The following is a 23,394-nucleotide window of genomic DNA, read 5'->3' on the forward strand; positions in this document are numbered from 1 at the left end:
AGAAGACATACAGATTGCCAACAAACACATGAAAGGGTGCTCGACATTACTAATCATTAGAGAAATGCAAATCAAAACTACAATGAGGTATCACCTCACACCAGTCAGAATGGCCATCAACAAAAAACCTACAAACAGTAAATGCTGGAGAGGGTGTGGAGAAAAGGGAACACTCTTGCACTGTTGGTGGGAGTGTAAATTGATACAGCCACTATGGAGAACAGTATGGAGGTTCCTTAAAAAACTAAAAATAGAACAACCATACAACCCAGCAATCCACTACTGGGCATATACCCTGAGAACACCATAATTCAAAAGGAGTCATGTACCACAATGTTCATTGCAGCACTATTTACAATAGCCAGGACGTGGAAGCAACCTAAGTGTCCATTGACAGATGAATGGATAAAGAAGCTGTGGCACATATATACAATGGAATATTACTCAGCCATAAAAAGAAACGAAATTGAGTTTTTTGTAGTGAGGTGGATGGACCTGGAGACTGTCCTACAGAGTGAAGTAAGTCAGAAAGAGAAAAACAAATACCGTATGCTAACGCATATATATGGAACCTAAAAAAAAAAAAAAAAAGGTTCTGAAGAACCTAGGGGCAGGACAGGAGTAAAGACACAGACGTAGAGAATGGACTTGAGGACACGGGGAGGGGGAAGGGTAAGCTGGGACGAAGTGAAAGAGTGGCATGGACATATATACACTACCAAATGTAAAATAGCTAGTGGGAAGCATCCGCATAGCACAGGGAGATCAGCTCGGTGCTTTGTGTCCACCTAGAGGGGTGGGATAGGGAGGGTGGGAGGGAGATGCAAGAGGGAGGAGATATGGGGATGTATGTATATGTATAGCTGATTCACTTTGTTATGCAGCAGAATCTAACACACCATTGTAAAGCCATTATACTCCAATAAAGATGTTAAAATAAACGAAACTTTTTTTTCGTTTATTTGTATAGTGATTTGTAAGTGTGGAGAACTTTTATAAATATGATTCTGTTTGACCATCTCCAACCTCTCCAATATAAGAAGGTTATGATATTATTTCAGAGATTTGGAACCTGAAGCTTGGGGAGATTCCATTTCTCACTCAAGATCATAGAGAAAGCTGGTAAAAGAAAACCAAACTCAGTACTTTCTGACTCGTAGTCCAAATTGCTGTCTCTTATTTCCTCTTGGCTTAATTTTGGTTTAACAGCAGTGACTTCTGTTGGAGGGGTGGCAAAAAAGGGCCTGGGCTAGGAAGCATAGGGTTTGAGGTCTAGCTCTCACTGTCACTGATTAGGTGAATTGTTCCCAAAGTTCTTTTTGCCTCAGTTTTCTCATCTGTGAAAATAAAAGCATTGGGTATAACAACCTTGACAGGTTCTGCTCTGGAATTCTGGGATTCACAGGTGCAAATGCAAAGTACAAAATGGATCCAGATGAATAAGGGCCTTTAGGAACCCTGGAAGGAGATAATGACTTACTGTAGGCTTGGCTTAAAAGTAGCAGGTCCACAGGAACTCTTCCCTTAAACCCTTCCAGTAATGGACACCACAACCACATTTCCTAGCCCAGCAATTAGCACCTATTCCGAATCCTGTCCCATCCTATCTTCCTGCTTTTGTCTTCCCCGCTACCCCTCTACATGACCCCCACTTTCAAATGGGAGTATTTGCTCTTCTCTAGACAATCTGTGTATTTCTGCCTCTGTACTGTGACTGTTCCCTGCACCTTGAATCTCCTCTTGCCTCAATCTCCATAGTTTCAAATTCTTCCCTACTTTTCAGCGCCCAGCCAAAATGATACCTCCTTCAAGAAGCCTTTTGAAACTTCATAGCATTTATTTACCTATACCCCTCTTATGTCCTTCAACATTTCTGCCCATATTTTACAGACATGTCTTCTGTATATGTATATAAGATTATTTTAATGAACTGATATCTGATAGTAAGTTTTTCAACTTTAAATGTGTCCAGAATCAGAATTCTATAGCACAAAGTTACAGATCATGCGGTTCAATTTCCTTCATTTGAGGAAAATGAGGTCAAGGAAAGCTGATACCTGAGCGTGGTCACATTGCTATTCTATTTAGAATAGAAACAAAACCAAATTAGCACTTCCCCAACCTCCAAACTGCTTCTCACCCATCATGATCCGCCCGTTCTCTTCCCATATGGAACAACGCTAATTTTATACCCGGATAGTAGGAACCCAACAATGAACGGAAACACATTATATACTCGTTGACATAATACACTTGCATATCAGCTAAACCTAGCATTTCTCATTTCTTTTCCATCCTAATTTTTCTTTTTCCATGTTCCTTCCTGTCTACCTATTCTCTCTGAAAAAAAAGATGCCTGAGAGCATTGAGGGTCACCATGGTGATTATCATTGTGAGACAGGCAGAATTCTGCCTGCACAGAGCCTGGGTTCAGCAGCTACCACACGGGGGGTCACTTAGCATGCGGTTCTCTGTGCTCGTATCAAGCATTATCTGCCTGGCCTGCTGTTCACAGGAGTGAACGAAATGTGGAGAAATAGAGGAAAGCTGTGTCCTAGAAAACAAATTAGTACGGCAGGAGTTGATTAAGCTATAATAAGAATGTGTAACTCTTCATAGAGCATCTTGGCTCATTCCCTTATTTGTTCATAAACATTTAATGGCGTCTCTTTTGTGCCCGGTACTTGCCATGTTGTTTTGTGACCGATGTCATATCTGTCTCCCCTATTAGACTGTGAGCTCTTGAAGCCTAGTGAAGAGGGTAGGCTATTAAACAAAGGGCTAAAAACTACTGCTAACTGGAGGATTAGAGGGGTGTAGAGACTGGGTGCTGTGGAAATGGAGCTGAGGGCCCAACCGCCCAGCTGTGGGTTAACAGGGGTGGCGCCGGCTAGTTGCAGGTTGAGCTGGCTTTTAAAGTGTATGAAGCAATTCACCAGTCAGACAGGAGAGTGGAGGGCATCCCAAACAGAGTGAAAAGAATGTGCAAAGGCTCAGGGGTCTAAGAGAGCCACGTCAGATTTAAGGGAACTCAGAGGAATAGGGCAAAGCAAAAGGGCAGAGTGTACTTGGGGCAAATGGTGGGAGACAAAGCCGGCGGGGCAGGCAGGAGGGAGGAGGTGGGGGCTTTGTGTGCCTTGCTCTGGAATCTTCACTTGCTCCTGGAAATGAATGGGAACCACTGAAAGACCTTAATCTAGAAGGGACACGGCTAGGCTTGATCTGTCATCTACATGACTCCTCAGGACAGTCCTGTGATGTTTTGCAGATGAGGAAAGTGAGAATTAGAGAACTGAAATGCCATTTCCAAGGTTACACAGCTGAAAAGTGGCAGTGCTGGAACTCGAATGCAGGGCCTCTTCTTAGGACTTTGGCTGCTGTTATGGACAGAGAGGAGTGTGCTGGGAGGCTGGGGGCCTGGTCCACACATGAACTCTCTCTAGCTTCTTGTTCTCTTTCTTAAACGTAGTAATGAGTCATCTTCTCTCCTTCTCTTTCAAAAAACAAACAAGAAAACAAACAAAAACAGCCTCAACTTTCCAACCCACAAAGAGAAAATGGCCCTTAGGAGACTTTTCCTCAAATTTCCTGGAGCCCAAGTGACCAAGGAGCTGAGGCATCTCTTGATTCTAAAAGGAACTAAAGGATCCCAGCATTGTGATCTCTTTTATATTTCTCCTTTGCTCTGTCTGAGATCTCATCTCCTTCAGGTAGGCTCATATGGCCTCTTCCTCAAGCAAACATCACTAATAAGTTTGTGTGTGTTTACTTTGGAGGTGCCAACCTTGGCTGTGTGGCAATAGCACTTTTGTGGTGAGTCCTGGGCAGAGGTAGCTCTACAGAGTTCCTGCTCAAAGTGAGTCCTCTGTTTTAGGGAAACTGTTGGCCTGCCTTTGTTGATGCAAGGGAGGGGCTAAGAATGACATGATGCCGTGTCACTGTCTCCTTTTGGAGCTGGCAGAAAAGTTTCTGCTGAAATTCAGGGGTGATACTCAAAATATGCAAGAGTTAGTAAGACCTGGACACTGACCAACCAGAATGGACACTGGCCCATAGAGAACCTGACTGACTGCCATATTGGCTGGATATCAGCTCTGCCAACACCCAACAGAGAAGGCACATCCTCTGCAGAAGTACTAACCTTGGATGCCTGTGGCCTTATATCCAAGATGGCAGCCTAGGTTCTCTATCTCTTGGGGATCCTGGTTTGGGGGGCTGTGTATACTTACACCTGCTTTCGGGGAGCATAGTGTAGATGAAGGGCACAGACAGTTCCTACAGATGGAAGGGCCTGTTGGCCGCAGTAGTGCTCCCTGGGGCCAAACCAAATAGCTGCTCCTTTTCATCTGCCATCTTACTGGGAGGAGAGGGTGCTTCCACTCATTCAGGGGCCTTTCCCTTCAAGGGTTCTATCTGGACCAAAGAGCAGTTTCATCTTGTTACGCCTTAGAAGGTAAATTCCAGTCCTCACTAAAAGTGGGAGATAAAACCTCATATTTCTTGAGTCTCCCTGAACTCAGTCTTTCTGTTTGGACATTTTCACAATTGTTAACATGGTAAGTAAATTGTCTGATTCATACTAGAGAAGTTTTAGGAGAAAGGACAATCTATCAAGAACCTTCAATTCTTCACATAATGAATTGGAGCTTTTGCACAACGCGAAGGCCTTCTTTACACATTACCTGTGAATGCAGGCAGGAACACAACTTTTATAAATTACCTAGTAAAATGTAGAGCACTCTTGTAACGCAGATTATTAATCTACAGGAGCTCGTGTGCATCTGAGGCCCAGACAGCTGAGCGCCCAGTGATGGAGCACGTCCTTTCTAGCAAAATGACAGTAATACATCTAACCTGTAGGCCGTGCGTGGCTTCAGCGGTCCGTCACAAAATTTTTGCTGATTGGGATCACATTTTCCACCCAGGCTCTCCATCTCTGCACCAAGCTTAATGTTAAAACTCTTAGAGTTGCTGTCAGGACTTTCGGCACATTTGCTGGCAAAATAATCAGTCTGATACACCCGAACGGAGGCATTGTGCCTGTATTCCAGGTAGGAGGGCAGAGGGTGCTGTTGTTCTGGCTTCAGCTCATCACTGCCTGGAGGGAGAAAACCCACAGTGAAGCACTGACTTTCTTGCGACTTCAGTGAATTTCTAACTAGGTTTCTGAGGTTACCTCCTCACCCACTATCTCTAGTCATCCCTGGAGTGCAGAATCTGTGATCTCAAAGGATGCTATGAAATTCTCCCAATGAAATTAATGTAATTCGCTTTTTCTAAAATAAGTAAAAATTAAAAATAAATAGTGCATATACAAAATTTTATATATGCATATTCATCTACACCAACACACACACGGACACACACATACACACACACACATACATACACTATCATTTTTCTAGGAAATAAAATATGTGTGAATGAGAGGGCGGCTCCTGCATCAAATGATAACGCGTCCCGTAACTCCAGAAAGTTGGACGCTCCCCATTGTGAGAGTCAAGCCACTCAAAAAGGTCTCTACCTTGCCAATAACCATTGTAGCTGAGCGAATAAGGAGATCCCTATGACCTGGGAAATGGGGAAAAGATAAGAGGAATCAGGTCTGAGGCCAGAGCAGTCGCCTCATAGGCACGCTCCCCGTGCCGTGCCCAGTCTGATAATTGCTCCGTGTCCTGCTCTGTTATCTTGAGTACAGCTTAATCTTGGCTTGAATTTGGTCCCTCATGCAGAACACTTCCCAGAACTCTTCCCCTGTCCACCCAGCCTGCTGTGTGTTTTGGCACTGCAAACTCGTTTTGATGTTGGCTGGAGGAAAGCATAATTAGGAAGACAAATATTATAGAGATTGGATACCATTTACAGTGAACTTTAAGGAGTGGTACTGTGGGGCTTCTTTGTATCCTGGACTCAATCTCAATTTATTAAACTTTTATTGTTTAATAAAATTTGCTCAAAAATGAATGGATCTTGGAAATATTATCCTGTTGGCAGTAGTTAAAAGGAAGGTTGCCTTTAGGAAGAGTATATATGCTATAAATGACACTTATGTGAGATGGACTGTTATCTTAGATCACCAGGGGGAGCACAGCCCATCTCCATGGACATCAATAATTGAAACCCACCTGGCTGGAGAACACGAGGCTGAATTCTGGGGTACTACTTTTTTTCAGCTACTGACTTATATTCAGGTAGGAAAACACTGTCTTCAGTGCAGCCTACTTAAATTTAAAGTCTCTCCACAGTTCACCTATTTATCTCCAGTTAGGATGTGTGAGGAAACTTGGAATGCAACATTGACCCTTGAAATTATTGAATTAATTATGCATAACCAGCTCTAGTACAATTAAATAAAATGTAAAAATACACAGTGAGAATGAAATACTGTTTAGCTCCAACATTTGTCATGGCAGGTTTAAAGCTTCCCATTGCCCACAAATGGGTTAAAATAGTCTGGGATGCTTAAGAAACTCCAGTGCAGCACCTTAAACAATTTTGAAAAATATAAGACACGTAGAATATATTAATGTCATTCCAGACACAAACATCTGTTTTGGAGAAATAACACACAAGACCTCAGTGGCAAATACACATATGGACATGTGTGCCCCCAGATACAGCACTCCTGCAGATGATTTGATGAATGCTGATGTAATAAGCTCTAAAGATCATACTTGGTGGTTGTATGGAATGTTATTGTAAGAATTACCTAGTATTTGCCTGATCCATAAGAATTGGGTAACACTGAATAATTTAGTGGACTAGATAATGAAACATATTATTGAAAATTCAGTAGAGAAAGGAGGAATGCTCTTCATGATCATTTTTTTCCCCTCTTTTAAGCTTTTGAATATTTTTGTGAATTGGTGGGTGGTTTGGGAGTGTATGATTGGTGCAGGTATTGAGACAGGAAGAGGGAAAGGCAGATGAAGCATATAGCTGCTTAATGGCAGAACAAAGGAGCTGAACGGGACTGAAAAAGTAGCAAAGAAGACTGAATGAGTCAATACATGCAATGCACTTCCAACAGTGCCTGGCACATAGTACGGGCTCAAGAAATGATGGTTATTGTTATTATTGATGTAGCTGCTATTAATATTACTCACCCATTTAATAATTAAACCCAGCAGATAATAGGCTTTATTGCTGAAAGAACCTTTGAGCAGTTTTTTTGTTACATCTCCCTGCATCCAGCAGAGAGAGAGTGAAACGACATAAAAATTAAGTTTTCTTCTTTTAAAAACTTGTCACAAAAGGAGCTCCCACAGTGACTTTTGGGAAAGTAATCCTGTGTCTTACAGCAGAGTTAATTCGTGATCACTTACCGTCAGCCTCTCTCACCACCACTGTGAAGTATTTCACAGCTCCATTGGTGTCGCTGAACCAGCTGCAGTTGAAAGTAAAGTTGATGGAAGATTTGCTAATTAGCACATCCTTTTTATTCACCCGAATATGTGGAGGTGGAGGAGGAGGGCCTGGAAGAAGGGTGGGGAGGGAACCAAGAAGGGTCACAACTATGCTTTTACATATAAAATATCAGTGAAATGAAGGTCTCTACTCACCTACATCAGACCGTGTGTGTGTGTGTGTGTGTGTGTGTGTGTGTGTGTAATGCTTGGAATCAAGGAAACCTCCTCCTCTCCTGAAGGGAAGCAGGCAGAGGAAGTGATTTGCCAGTAGCACATTAAACATAAGGAAAGAGGCAGCTCCTCAGCAGGATTTCCTGAAGTTGTAGCATCAAACTGCTTAAAAGCTCCATTATGGCTCTAACTATATCAGGCAAAGAGATGTATTTAAATACTAACTCATTCAGGTTCTTTAAGATCATTTAACTTGTTTGCTGCCAGGATGCGTTACACAGAGAAATGTTTCTACTTCCCAGAGCCTTTCAGGTCCTCTTCAAGTGACAACAAGACACACTACTGTGGGTGAGCCGTACACACGGGAACAGGGGTGATGGATACCATGGAGAAAGGCACACACCCTGCGTACGCCTCCAGGGACACTTACGGTCTATCATGGTGATGGTGCTGTCTTCAACCACCTCACTGGTCATGCCGGCTGACTGCACCTTGATGGACACCAGGTATCTCTTATGGGGCACTAGCATCATGATGTTGAGCAGAGATTTTTCTTTCTCCAACTTTCTGGAGAACTCAACTTCTTGAGTGTCCATTTTCCGGCACTCAATGCTGTACCCATCAAAGTCAGAATCGGGAGGGATCCAAGAACAGGCGATGGCCGTGGAGTTCTGAGGACGGCAATGCAGATTCTGTATCTTGTCTGGCTCTAAAGGAGACAGGAAGAGACACTTTTCACAACTCTGTGAGACCTCCTTTTAGCTCCTTTGGCTCCAACTAGCTCAGAGATCTAAATAAATAATTCTCAATCTTCGTGTGAATTGTCTTTCATAGATCTCCAAGGGGATTTCTGCCTATGAGGCTCCGCTTTGAGAAACACTACACGTTAAAATTCTGTCCCTTTAGAAAAATCACCAGGTGCCATTGTGACTGGAAACACAAATGTACACGTGGGCACTGAAATCAAGTGGCAGAAGTCAGATAGAAGGTGGGGCAGAGTAGCCGAGAGATGCAGCTTGATCTGCCTGAATTCAAATTCTATTTACCAGTGATGCACTCGTGGGCAAGTGATTTAACGTATCTGTGCCCTATCTGTAAAGTGGGGAAATTAAGAATACCTACTTCATATGGTTACTGTAATGACTCAATGAGCTGAAACATGCACAGCCAACCAGCACAGTGGCTGGCGTGCTAACTGCTCAATAAAAGTTAGTTCTTAAAATGAGGAAAGTAAGAAATGGCATTGCTGACGCGTTTACCTTCTGGATCTGGCTTCTGTCCCTGTCTTCCATTTTTTGCCTGCTCCTCCCTGCTCACACGCCACGCTCCAGGGACTGAACTACTGTGATTCCCCACATATGCCAGACTCTTCCACCCCCCTGTTTCATCCCCCTGTGCTTATGGTCATTCACTTTCTTCTGCCTGACAGAGTGCCTGACTCAGTAGGGACTTGAATGGCAGCTGATTTTATTTGTTCCTGTGAGTGACACAACCATGAATCTGAAAGAAAAGCAGTCACGTGACTGTGCAAGTTAACAACCAAACTGTGTAGGTTACCCTGTTATATATGCTCTTCTGGGAACTATGTATAGACCTACTCGGCCCTCCCAGCGCAGCACCTGTTGCTCTGATTTGGAGCACGACCCACCTTCCCCTGACACGTGCTTTGTTACAGGAGTCCTTGTCCTCAACAAACACTCAGCATCTGTGTGCTACTGAGTGAATTCCTGTTTCATATCAAGGTCTGTAAATGTAAGCTAACTCACAGCAGGTTAGATGAGGATGATTTAGGAAAAAAAATCAAGCCGAGGATTTTTCAGGATAGAGGAAGAATTGGCCTTTGAGGCAGACAATAATTGTGTCTTTTCAAACGTTAACTGCTTGTTAATCTTTTGAGCTCCCTTCAAACCAAGTCACAGCTGAGACCCAAAGACACCTCCTCTTTCAGCTTTGGAGAAATTCTTTTAAAACATCCTGCCTAATCCGTAATTCTGATAAGTTACACAAAGTATAATATGGAAATTTGCTTTGATCTCTTCCCTCAGTTCCTTCTCTCTCCTTTTCACCTCTAAATCATGCTTGTCTTCCAAGACTCAGGTTACATCTCCATTCACTAAGAAACGAGTACCTACTATGTGCGATGTGCCCTTCTAGAGACTGTGAACAGTACAGAAGTGAATAAAACATTAGCCGTAACCTCTAGGAAGGGAGATGAGTCCAAACCAGTCATAATACAAGGTAGAAAAGAGAATGTACCAGAAGAAATGGGGAAGAGGATGTTGTGTGAAGTGACAGACAACTTTCTGCTTCTAGCGTTAGCAGTGGGCAGGAGTTAGCAAAGCCTTTCTGTCAGAGATGACACCTCGCCAAGAAATTGGGAGAGGGGCATTTTAGGCAGAGAAAACCACGAACCTGGGCACCAAGGGTGGGGCTGGGAGGAGTGGGAAGGTGGCTGGTGGAGCCGTGCAAGCTGTTCATCACGGCTGGAGTGTGTCTGTGAGAAATGGGGCACTGGAATGATTTTACATGAAAATTCTCAACTTCTGTTTTGTTTAATCCTCTGTTATCTTGTGTTTTCTGTTACCCACAGCCAAACCCAGTCTGAACTAATGCAACCCTCAAAGTTCATTCCGCCATTCCCCGTAAAACTCAGCATCGAGTCCCTCTTGGTGCCGGTTGCTTTCCTCTTGGGCAGGCCCCATTTGGTAAATGCCTCTCTTAAATTCTAGCATCCAGGACCGAATACAATATTCCAGATGTGACCTGACCAGCCCAACCTCAACTGAGCTCTCAGATTCGAACACCCGTGATTCAATTACACAGCCCACAATATGCCACTGCAAACCCCTCTTGATCTTGCTATAAACTAAAACTCTTAGTTCTTTTTCACATATTTCTCTTGACACACACCTATGTGATCCCAAACTGCTCTTTGGATACAATCCAAAGAGTTATAATTTTTGTAGCATTAATGTTTGTTGAATTAACAAAACAGCTACTGGCTTAAATTTCTAATTTTCAACTTTGTATTTTATCAATAACCAATAACTATCTGATCTGATCTCAGAAACTACATTTACTGGGTATTATTGAAAAATAAATATTTGGATTGAGGTTCCTATACCAAAAACTTCTGTTTCTTTGAGGTCTGTGGTATTTATCTCAAAATGCCTTGGGGAAGAAACTGATATGTACTTTATTGTTGAAGTATTTTCATCTTTAGAATTTACAGCAATAGGTCCTAACCAGTACCTCTGTTTCTAGTTTGCCCCTTTCAATCTGTTCTCTGTTCCACCCCCATAGTGACTTTCTAAAATGCAAATTTGATTATATCTCGGCTGAAAATCCTTCAGTGGCTCCAATGGACTGAGGTTCAAAATCATTACCATGGCTCACAAGACATTTTATGACCTGATTCTCCTAATCCTCACCTTTTATCGTCTGGCCAACTAAACTCCTTTCTATTCCTGTCTCCTGCCTGGTTTTGGAATCTTTTTTTCTCTCTACCTGGAACATTCTTTACTTCTTTCTGCATCTCTACCCGGTGAGTCTTACTCTTTCCTTGGGTTTTGATTTGGATGTTTCTTCTTCTAGGAAGCTCCCTTTTATTGGGTCAGATGCCTTTACCCTGTGTTTCTCTAGTGCCAAATACTTCCTCCATCACACCCAAAATGTCTTTTTAATGATAGTACCTCCCACTCAACTGTAAGCTCCATGAGGGCAGAGATTATTTCTTGTTGTTAAAGTTGAATAAATGAACAAATCTATATAGTACTTCTATCTGAATTCAAATCTAACCAAGTTCAGGTAAAAATGTGGATTTAAACCAAAGCCCCATTGGAATAAGATGTTGCAACACCTACTTCCTCCCCACTTCATCTGAGAATCAAGACATGTCATACTTGTCCTCACAGATCCAAAAATTGGTTTGCTGTAGGTTTTCCAGGAATCACCACTGACAGTCTTGACACTGAATTGATAAGATCTCCCTGGACGAAGACCATACACGATGCGTCCTTCTGATTTTCTGTTGCTGTAGGGGTTGAAGACTGTGACAGCATCTCTGGGGAACCACTGCAGCTCAAAGTCATCATAGTCTGTCCAGTCCGGTGGCCCTTTCCAGGTGATGGCCAACGATGTGTTCGCAACATCAGCAAATGACATAAGACTGGGAGGACTTGGGGCTGTATTTATGAGAAAGTAAAAAATCATGTAATCACTTCTATGCCATAACATATATAAATAAGATAGCTGAGCGACTTCAGACATACGTTTAATGTACTTCGTAGGAAGAGGTAATATGATAACATAATAATAAGAGCTTCCATTTACAGTGTTTACTACATGTAAGACACTGTCCTCAAGTGTTTTATGTACATTTTCTTTAATTTTTATAACCAGAGCTTTTTTTCCAGGGTGCTATGGAGCATGAGTGTGCCCTGAATGGATTATAAGTATGAGAATATATTTATTCCATCAGATTTGGGGATGTGAAGCCTAGAGTCCGCAGACAGTTACATCCAATTGCAGAGAGCCTTGTTCATTGACCCCAGGGTGGCACACAGATATCAATGTTATCTGTGTGTGCCCAAGAAATAAGAAAATCTAGAAAGCACTGATCATAGTAACACAATGATGATGTATATGATTATCCCCATTTTACAGATAAGAAAGCTGAGGCTTAGAGATGCTCGGTGACTTGCCCAGCTTCACATAGGTAAGTGGCAGAGCTAAGCCAAGGACCTAGATCTTTTCACCCAAAGTCTGTCTCCTTTACCCATTCTATCACAGAGCCTTCCCAAGTTCAGGGGCTAGCACATGGTACATCATTACCGATTTTATTTCTTATTAATAAAACCGTAATTAAAACATGCCTGTGGAAGCTACTTCCCACCAACACTTGGCCATTGGCACCTGGGCTTCTTACCTGTTCTGCTCTCCCCCGTGACCTTGTTGCTGAGATCTCCACTATGAGTTATCACACACAGCGTGTATTTCCTTCCGGGAACGAGGCCATGGAAACGCCACTCCGTCAGGTCCTTGTCTTTCCAGTTTTCCTTCTTTGTGCCATTGGGGTTATAGAGAATCAGCTCATAAAAGTCGAAGTCTCCAGAGGCTGGACTCCAGCTGAACCAGAGACTGTCTGTCATGTTTCGATTGGATCCCTTGAGGTTACTCACAGAGGCTGGGACTTAAAGAAAAGGAAAACCTATATTAAAAACAAGACAGATAGAAACAAAGGCATTTTGGCCCACAGGTGAAAACATGAGCTATGTTGGGTGTACGGGTGAGTAGTGCCTATTGTAGAATCAGATCTTGCTTCTACTTCAGGTCACTTGAGTTTAGGGGCATGTGGTCTAGAGACCTGGCACAAATTAAAATAAAACAAAGCACAAGGGGTGGTGACTTCTATATGCTCGCTACATGTCCTCTGATAAACATATAAAGTGAAATCTTCAGAAATGACTAAGTCTGGTCAAATAGTTCATAACTTAGGATATAAAAAGCCCTGAAAGTTGTTCATAAAATGTTCCTGCCCCTTCCAGTCTGGCCCATCTCACTCGGGCCACCATCCCATAACATCCCTCTCTGGGCCTCTTTACTTCCTCTCCATCCTCTCTTAGGTTCTCAGTTCTCTCTCTCAGCCCTTTCTTCCCCCAAAATCTATACTGATGGGACCTCACTTGGGAAGTGAAGTGTTAACAGTCATTTCTACCATAGTATAAGTTAGTCAGGCTGGCACCTGTCCCGTGGGCACGTAAGCTTCATGATTCTTTGGAGAGTGAAGACTGTTGTCCCTTGTTGGAGGAATTTTAAACATTAATGAGCAGATAAGGGAAGATGTGCCGAGGGCAGATGGCCCTGAAGATGGTAACATCTAGGAAATTCCACTCATGGCTTATCCGCTGCTCTTTTTCATTCCCTCAGAAGACAAGCTGAGAACTCCTGTTGAGTGACTAAAACGAGCTCTTCCCATGGCTCCTCTCACCTTCGGGTCTCAGCTGAAAAGCCTTCTCTGTCTCAAGTGGTCTCTAAGTCTTGTCCTGCCGAGTCACGCTGTGTCACAACATCATGTTTATTTCCTTCAGAGGATTTAAGGGGTTCCAAAATCATCACCCTTTAAAATCTGCTGTCCCGCCCCCTCCTCCTCTCTGCTAGTGTAGAGCCCTGTGAGGTCAGGGGCCCTGTGAGTCTTGTCTACTCTCCTAGTGCAACAGTGAGCCCAGTGCCTGGCACACAAGAGCACTCAAAAACAATTGTCAATTAAGAATAAAAATTGGGGACTTCCCTGGTGATCCAGTGGCTAAGGCTCAGTGCTCCCAATGCAGGGGGCCGGGGTTCCATCCCTGGTCAGGGGACTAGATCCCACACGCGTGCCTCAACTCAAGAGTTCACATGCCGCAACTAAGACCCGGCACAGTCAAATAAATAAATAAATAAATATTTTAAAAAAAGAATAAAAATTGAACAGAAAAAATGAGATAATGGACTCAAATTATGGAGAAAGAGTAGATCCAGTTTCTTATTTGCAAAACCCAGAGATGTTTCTCTCTCTCATTTTCCTGGAACTCTTGTGTTCACTTCATCTAGTGCTGTGTTTCTGATTCACAGCAGTCTTTGCTTGTTGGCCCCATTTGTAGCTGCCCTTCTTTGGACCTGCTCTCCACTCCATCTATTTCCTGTAGAAAGCTGAAAGGCACAGCTTGAATTGAGCCACAATGGGTTATAACCCTCGCGTAGCAGTTTGCTGGCAAGTAAAGGAGCCAGATTCATGTTTTTCACTAAACTCTATGAGGTAAGCATGTGGAGGAAACAAAGCAAAAACCAGTGCAAAAACTATTCTGATATAGAATCAAAAGTCTGATTTAGGGTCAGAAATTTCATATAAAGGTCACAAATTTCATATAAAGGTACACCCTGGGTAGAACAGGAAAGTAAGGACAAATCAAGGAAAAGCCAGTGAGTACTGTGACAATTTCCCTGCTATTCATGACAGCTTGGGTTCAGGTCTTACCTGTTCTACCGAATATGGAAGACTCATTAGACAGCTCCCCACTGTGAGTTACAATCACCATTTTGTACATTCGACCTTGTAGCAAGTTCTGAAAAGAGAAGCTCTGGACTTGCGGGCCAACTTGAGCTCGCTCCTGAAGAGTTCGATCTGGGTTGTACAGAAAGATGTTGTACCATTTGAGCTCCCCCTCTGAGGGGGTCCAGCTGAAGGACAGGTGTCTGGTGGCATTCTCTGTGATCCTCAGGTTGGTGACAGCTGCTGGGACTAGAAAGGTTGAGGAGCAAGAGAATGAGACTGAGTTTTGCTACAGCCAACCCTGACCCAGCCCGCGGTTGGCGCCTAGATGGCCACACTCCAACAAGCAGCTCAAAACACACCGTCCCTGCCTTTAAGAATACTGACTTCGGGAGACCCCAGAGCAAAGAAACCCGAATATTGTGAATTAGCGAGGCTGGAGCTAATGTTAATGTAAGTTAATGTTAAAAAGCAAAACCAAGAGAACAACAAGAAAAAACCCCCACTAATGGAAAACTATCTTTAAAGACATTTTTTGCGTGTAAAATAAATGTTAGTCTGACCTGTGTGACTAAATATTTTTCCAATACTAGGAACTAGATCAGAGGTCAGCAATCTATCTCTGAGTGCCCTCTGAGAGCTAAGAAATGACCATTGGAGGGAAGGGCAGTGGGAAGGAGAGACTAGGTATGAAAGAAAGGGAAAATCAGGCAGAAAGAGAAAACTAGATTCAGAGACATGGGAAAGACAAGGAAGAGGAAAAGCCAAAACCATTTTTTAAAAAAGGTTTACATTAGGATTTTGGAACCCTTTTGGCCTTCCGTGCTACCTGCTGGCAAGGTGATCAAGTGCCACCAGAAATGACCTGCTTCCAAACTGTTGGCACAGATGCTGCCTGATACCATAGAAGTCTTAGGATGCCAGTGGAAATAGAACAGGACATCTGTCTCCTCTCTCCCGGGTTCTCTTCTCCAAACACTTTCTCAGGCTCTTTTGCTTTTCCCCTCTCCTTATGCCAGATCCTTAGAAGTTGGTATTTCCCATGGTTTCACCCTTTGTCTCCTTCATATTCTATAACGTTAGCGAAACAGTCAGTCTCATTCACTTTATGGCTCGCTATGGCCTGCATGTTTGTGTCCCCGCCCCGACCCCCCGGAAATTCACGTTGAAACTTAAGGGCCAAAATGATGGTTTCAGGGGGTAGCGAATGGAAGATGATTAGGTCATGAGGGTGGAGACTTCATGAGTGGGATCAGTGCCTTATAAAAGAGACCCCAGAGGGCTCTCTCATCCTTCCCACCATGTGAGGACACAGTGAGAAGATGCTCGCTGTGATCCAGAAAATGGGCCCTCACCAGACACCAAATCTGCTGGAGCCTTGACCTTGAACTTCCAGCCTCCAGAACTGTGAGAAATAAATGTCTGTTGTTTAAGCCACCCAGTTTATGGTATTCTTGTTATAGCATCCTGAACAGACTAAAACATGGATTTAACTAGAATTTTTGTCAAAATCATTATCTCCAGCTCACTTTTCTGAGCTGAGGGCCCCTATTATCAATGACCTATTGATCACCCCTCTCTGCAAGTCATTCAGACATCACAAACTCAGCTCAGAACTGAGCCCCGTATCTTTTTCCTTGACACTCTCTCCTCCTGCTTCTCTTATCTCAGTTAATAGAATCATCTTCTACCAGGTAGAAACTGTAGAGTCTTCTTCTATTCCTCATTTTATACTCCACTCAGCCACCAAGTGCCATCTTATCTAATGCAGGACTATTTCTGGACTATATCTACTATTCTTCATCAGGGCCCCTGCATTAGTTTTGCCTTGGACCCTTATCGTTTCTATGACTGCCATCACCTTAGGACCCCAGTTACCTCTCTGACCACCTCCCCTCACTTTGTCGTCACTCACTGTGCTCTACCAATAGTGGCCTCATTACTGCTTCTCCAATGCTCCCACCTCAGGTTCTTCACCTTGCTGTTTGCTCTGCTTGGGGATGCTCTTCCCCAAATATCTACACGGTCCTCTTTCTCACTTCTTTCAGATTTTTACTCAAATGTCACCTTCTCAACAGAACCTTTCAGGACTGTACTATCTAAAATTGTAAGCGTCTAGCACTTGCTAACTCACTTCCTGCTTTAATTTTCTCCTCAGTGTTTATTACAATTTAATGTACTACATTTTTTACTTCTTTATTTTATTCATTGCCTTTCTCCCCTACTAGAATATAGGCTTGATGACCACGAAGGCTGTTTTATTCATTTTTGTGTATCCAGCATTTAGGACAGTGCCTGGCACACAGTAGGTGCTCAATAACAAGTGCATTTATGAGCCTGTCTCCCCACCTTTGGTCTCTTCTCCATTTAATCTATCCCCCATTGCCATCTGATTTACCTTTTTTTTTTTTAAAGTACAAATTTTTATTATAGAACATTCACTCTCTGGCTTTTATTGTCTCCTTTTATTTATTTTATAAGATGAAAAATAAATTCCTGAGGAAGGCACGCCAGGCACTATGTAATCTGGCCCGAACCTGCCTTTCCAGCCTCACGTCTCCACCATGTAACACACACTTCGGCCACCACAAAATCTCACTGCTCCTTCTCACGCCTCCCTGTCTTGGCACATGGTCGTCTGTCTGCATTGGGTGTCCTTCTAGAGTTTCTCCACGTGGAGAATTGTTTCATCCTTCATGACGGTACTGAAAGGTCACTTTCAAGAAGACTTCCCAATTCCACCTGATCCATGCTCCCCTTGACACTGGACATTCCTCTCTCACAAACAACCCTTATCACAATGTATTGTCATTATTTGTCCATGTGTCTGTCTCCCCCAATTGTCAGTCACTTCTTCCAGGACAAGAAGCATGCCTAATTTATCTTTATGTCCCTATCGACATCAAACTCCTTTCAGACCTAGGTGCTTAATAAATAAACAATCAGTTAGACCAGTGGTGCTGTCTGAATAATGGCCCCCAAAGATGTCCATGTCCTAATCCCCGGAACCTGTGAATATGTTACCTTATGTGGCAAAAGGGACTTTGCAGATGTGGTTAAGTTCAGGATCTTGAGATGGGGAGATTATCCTGGATTGTCCGAGTGGTGACCGATGTGATCACAAGAGTCCTTAAAAGATGGAAGAGGGGGGCAAGAGAGCAGAGAAGGCGATATGGTGACAGACACAGAGGTTGGGGTGAGGCCATTGCTGGAAGGAACGTGAGTGGCCTCTAGAAGCTGAAAAGGGTGAGGAATGGATTCTCCCCACGAGGTCTCTAGAAGAAACACAGCCCTTTTGTGACCTGACACCTTGATTTTAGCCCCATAAAACCTATTTTCAGATTCTGAACTCCAGAACTAAAAGATAATAAATCTGTGTTGTTTGAAGCTGCAAAGTTTGTGGCAATTTATTACAGCAAAAATACGAAATGAATAGAGCCAATTTTGATGCAAAATCTGAACTGGAGTGTCGTGGGCTGAAAGCTGTGTGAATAGGCCGACTGGCGGAAGTGGCAAATCACGGTGAATGTCCCTGCTGTGTCAAGAAATATATATCATCTCCCAGTGTTGCTTCATCCCTTTGGCCCGACAGTTCTTAAGGAATAGCAGACAGGGAGGTATTGTACGAAACAACAAGCTGTGCGAATTACCTGTTCGGCCTTCGGTTTGGGCTTCCTTGCTAAAGAGGCCTCCACTGACGGTTAGGATCTGTATCTTGTATTTCTTTCCTGGTGTTAGGTCTTCAAATTTGTGCTGCTTAGTGGTGGCTGCCTCTGACGTGTTACTTAGGAGGATCCCATCTTCACTTAGGAGCAGGATATCATACCTTTCTGCCACGCCAACAGCTTTTTGCCAACTTACTATTAAGGAGTGACTACTGTATGCATTGTCTGCAGTTATTCCCTGGACGGTCGCTGGGACTGCAAAGAAAAGAGAGGCCAGTTCCATCACTTAGGGTTAAGTAACCAATTGAGAAAAACTTCTCTAAATCAACTGCAGATGGAAGACGATGCCTCATGGTTGCATCGTTGACACTTTCCATGTGCCCTTAGGAGAAAGTATTTCTTGGCCTGAATTATCTGTATAACTGCTTAGATTCTCTATTTTTTTTCCTCTGATTTAGATGGGATCTTGAAGTCAAACAAGTAGAAAAATTAGTGGAAGTGACACTGATAAATAGGCAGAGTGATGCATATCGATGTATCTAGAAAGTGGAAGAATGCTGAACAAATTTACATTCAATGAATACAGTTTGGATGACTGAATGGTGTCGCTTGTTTAGACTTTCATTCCCAAGATTAACTCAAGTCAAAGCTTCAAGCCTTGACCTAAGCAGTAGCATATAACAGTGTTTGTACTACAGCTCCTGATGTGAAAGGCCAGATAGTATTATTTGTTAATAATATTTTATGTCTTAAGCTTATATTTTTTCTCATTCTACATAGTATCCTTAAGAGATCTCATCTACTCCCATGGTTTGAATTGTTAGCCATGTGGTGATGACTCCCAAATTTAAACTCTCAGTTCAGATCTCTCTTCTATTTTTGCAAATGACATCCCTCTCTGGATGTTCCACAGACACCCCCCCAACCCTCAAGATGCCCAGACTGAACTGCTCATCTCCCTCCCACCACCTCCTTATTGCCTTTTGTTGGTCCAAGTCTTGGTCCAACTCTTGGTCCAAGTCAGAAACTTGTCACCCTCACCTTTCTACATAATCAAACATGAGTCTTGTCATTCCTGTCTCCTAAATCTTACATCTCTTGGGTCTTTCCACTTCTCTCCTTCTCTTCCTCACTAGCCTAGGACACTATCATCTCTCACCCACAGTACTGCAAGTCTCTTGCTTCCTCACTTCCCACTGTTTCTAACTGTACACAGTGTCTGGCAGATTCTCATAGCATGCCATGCTGATGGCCCTTTAATGGCTACCCACAACTCTAAACACTTTAACAAGGCATACGAGGCCCTTCGAAATTAGGTCCATTTACCTACTTGGCCACATGGCTCACATCGTTATTCTAGCACAAGTAGTGTATAGCTCCGCAAATGTGCCATGCTTTCTCTCCCGTCCAGGCCTTCGCTTTTCTGCTGGAACCAGATCAACACATACTTCACCAGGATAATTTCTTAGTGTCTTTTTAAATGTTACCTCCTCCTGGAAGCCTTCCCTGACTCTTTTTGTTTGCTCCTATGGTGTCCTATCATTACTTTTATTTTAGCACTTATCGTGCTATACTTTAGTTGCCTTTTACCTGACTCCTTCACTATATTGTAAGCTTCTTTGGTCAGGGGCTCTATCTTGCTGCTGAATTCCCATTTTCTAACGTAGTGCTTGACATATAGTTGGAGATATACGTATATGAAATAGAGACAGAGAAGGGCACAGTACAGAGGCCCATGCCCCACAACTAAATAAGTGGTCATGAGAATGGAAGACATCTAGTACATATTGTATCACAGTAGAGAGAGCATGACGCTTGGAGCCAGATAGACCTAGATTAGAATTATAGCTCTAGGTCTTATTACATGTGTCCTTGATAATGTTTTATAAACTTTCTAAGCCTTACTTTCCTCATCTATAAATTGAAGATAATGATCTCTACCTTGTAGTATGGCTAAAGATCATTTTAAATGCCTGGCATTTATAGTGGTGCTGATAGCTTATTTTTATTTTGAAAGTACTATGTGAGTAGTGATATTAATATAAATAAACAGATACATTATTAATTCATCAGAAATGAAGTAGATGGCACAGGTGTGTTTTTCTTTAAAGAATTTTGAGAAAGGGGTAAAATTGAAACACGCAGAGTTAGAGAATCAGCTATTATATCCCTTAGCAAGTATAAAAATCTATTCACATGATTTGGTTTCTAATTACCTTTCATTTGTTTTTGAATCGCTCTATTCAGAAACAAAAATGCAAAGAAAAAAAATATGAGAAAGGCTCTTGAAACCACATTGAATTGTACGAACTTAGTGGTTTTGAATTTGGATATTTTCCATTTGTGAGTGGCCAAGCCCATCCATTGTCCCATTATGGAGAACTATTTGGCCCTTCTCCAGGGAGACACTTACCTGTCCGCCCGAGCGCATCTACCTGGTTCTTCTGGGACCCGCTGACAGAGGCGATCATGATCCGGTACTGCTCCCCGGCCTCCAGCCTGTGGAACGTGTGCTCAGAGACAAGCTTGGGGATGGTCTGAGACTCAACCTTTTGATTCTGCCTGAACGCTGACACCGTGTAGGAATCCACGTCCCCCCCACCTGGAGTCCAGTTCACTGTCAGGCTATCTGTCGCCCCGTTGGGAGAAATGTGAATATTTTTGACAACACTAGGAACTAAAAAAGAAAATAAATTAAAAAACCATCACTTAGAGAATGAACTGTGGAAATTTTCAACTAAAAGTTTCGTGCTTCCTACCTTTTGGCATCTACTGAAAAAATACATATGAAAAAAACTGGTATCAATCTACCATTTTTCTCTGACGTTTCTGCTTGAGCTGAAGTTGATGGGGGAAGTTTAGAGGGACATCAAGGCCAGTGAGTGGAAATGAAGAATGCCAGTTATATAGTGGGCGCTAATTAGATTGACTTGGTCCAAGTCTTGGTTTTCTCATTTACTAGTTGTGGGACTATAGGCAAACTGCTTCACCCCTGTAAGTTTCAGTTTCCTTATCCGAAAAACAGCAATGATAATAATAGCGACCAGCCCACGAAATTGTTAGGACTGAACAAAATGTACATATAAAGTACTTTGCTGTGTGTCTAGTTCACAGTAAACTCTTAATAAATGTTAACTATTATAGCAACACTCTCTAATAGAGTTCCAAAGAAGGAATATCCAGCCAACCAATCAGGTTATTTATACTTAATCTGTATGCCTCACAGGCAACAGCTATTCATATAAATTCAATGCTATTTTTCAGAAAGCTTTTTTTTTCTCCCCCTACATCATACTTTAATTTTGTTAAACCAGCTTGGACAACATTATTGTCACTATCAAGATAACCTTCTCCCTTCTTGCCACCTCCCAACCCCGTAGCCCTTTAAATCCTCAACCAAAACGCCTGGCTACCCAACAGGCTAAATACACCACACTATCTAGTCAGGTTCTAGAGCCAGATTTCCAATTACCTGTGAAGCCCTCAATGAAGGCTGACTGCTGTACATCTCCACTGATCGTCAAGACAAGAATTTTATACTGGCGCCCTGGTGTGAGGGAGGTGAATCGATACTCAGTTGCGGTATTGACAAGGTGAAAAGGAGGAAATACTTTCATATCGTTGAAGAGCAGTTGGATCTCATACTGGTCGACGTCCCCATCAGCTCGTGTCCATGTCACCTGAAGCCCCTCAGTGCTCCTGTTCTGCAATGTGAGATCCTTAACAGCCTCTGGGACTATGAGAAGACATTTCAGAAAAGTGACTGATCAGAGTTTACTACACAATAATTTATGAATCACATTCACAGAACTGGCAAACATCTCCCTTTCCCAAATAAACCACTTCAGCTACTTCATGCATAATTAAACAAGAAAAATTGGAAGCAACTATTAAAATTGTAATTTTTTTCCTGGCATAAATCTTATATGCTAAGTATTGGTAGAATATAATTATAAAATGAGTTTTGATCTCAATCATAGGATAAAACAAGACATCTAGAACTTTAAATGCTACAATGCAGGAGGACAGGGAAGAAAAATGAGAAATTTGGTGTTCCTGCCCCCCCACTATGCTTGCTTTTATCTGCCAATAAATATTCTGTAATTATAGGCCATGGCTTGGCTGAATGATGTTAGCTCCAACTGAGACTAACTGGGAATGTAATTTACTGATCAGTAAGTAGAGAAAATTCAAGGTTCAGATAAGTTATTTCCTCGATGACCTTCAAGTCCCAACCAACTACCAAATTGTGCAATCTTTCCACTTACTTGTTCTTCCATTCCCTTGTTCACTGGCTTCATATTGTCCACTTTTTGTAGTAACAGTGACGCTGTACAACCGTCCAGGAACTAGCTTAACAAATATGCACTCGTTTTCAGACTTGGGAATGCTTTTCGTTTGAATGAAGTTGTTTTTGTTTTTAATGGTGACTTCATAGTGATCGAAGTCTCCAGTGGCATGTACCCAGGATACCTTTAAATAGTCGCTCCTGGCTGAGTTGCTGATACTGACTCCCTGGACCTTGTCAGGCACTGCAAAAGAGAACAGAAAACAGCTAGAGATTTAATGGTTCTGAGGGAGCAATTGATCACAGATGACAACACAGGACGATAAAGGAAAGTGAGTAGATTTTTACTATGTGCATTTAAAAGAAAAATCTTAGACCTTCAGATCACAAATTTCTGGAGGGGAAAGATTGTCACACTGTTTGGACTGATTAAATGGATCTTTTTACAGACCTGATGAATTAATTCTAATCCTGTTGTTAGCCTACACAAAGTGTCATATACAAAATGGAGCATTAAACATAATAACTGATGATTAATATGAATGATGGCAATGATATTAATAATTCCAGCATACCTTGGTGACTCAAGATATGAGAATAAGTTACCAAGAAAAGTATAAACAATCCAAAAGAAAAACGGAAGATGAGGAAACACATATGGTAATTAATATGTGAAATGATGTTCAACATCATTGGTGATCAAGGAAATGCAAGTCAGGCCCATGGCACAATACCATTTTATATCCATTTGGTTGGCAAAATTTAAAAACTTGATAAAACCAAGTGTGAGAGAGGATGACATCTACAGGAGATTGGATGAATGAAATGGTA

The 23,394-nt window shown here is 42.4% G+C and overlaps 1 protein-coding gene across 3 annotated transcripts in view; it reads right to left on the reverse strand.

The window, feature by feature from the left end:
* Positions 1 to 23,394, reverse strand: part of PTPRB (protein tyrosine phosphatase receptor type B) — a 113,394-nt gene that overhangs the window by 25,654 nt on the left and 64,346 nt on the right. For all 3 annotated transcript variants that reach the window (XR_005021510.1, XM_036865996.1, XM_036865997.1), the window contains 10 exons: positions 22,544 to 22,807; positions 21,748 to 22,011; positions 20,689 to 20,952; positions 18,261 to 18,530; positions 14,596 to 14,859; positions 12,508 to 12,771; positions 11,483 to 11,764; positions 8,011 to 8,289; positions 7,326 to 7,475; positions 4,855 to 5,098 (listed from right to left, as the gene is read on the reverse strand). Coding sequence is in view for 2 of the 3 variants with exons in the window: in XM_036865996.1 (XP_036721891.1) it covers positions 4,855 to 5,098; positions 7,326 to 7,475; positions 8,011 to 8,289; positions 11,483 to 11,764; positions 12,508 to 12,771; positions 14,596 to 14,859; positions 18,261 to 18,530; positions 20,689 to 20,952; positions 21,748 to 22,011; positions 22,544 to 22,807 (2,545 nt within the window). In the remaining variant the exon portion in view is untranslated. The remainder of the gene's footprint in view (positions 1 to 4,854; positions 5,099 to 7,325; positions 7,476 to 8,010; positions 8,290 to 11,482; positions 11,765 to 12,507; positions 12,772 to 14,595; positions 14,860 to 18,260; positions 18,531 to 20,688; positions 20,953 to 21,747; positions 22,012 to 22,543; positions 22,808 to 23,394) is intronic.

Source organism: Balaenoptera musculus, chromosome 10, assembly GCF_009873245.2.
Source record: "Balaenoptera musculus isolate JJ_BM4_2016_0621 chromosome 10, mBalMus1.pri.v3, whole genome shotgun sequence".
Taxonomy (NCBI): domain Eukaryota; kingdom Metazoa; phylum Chordata; class Mammalia; order Artiodactyla; family Balaenopteridae; genus Balaenoptera; species Balaenoptera musculus.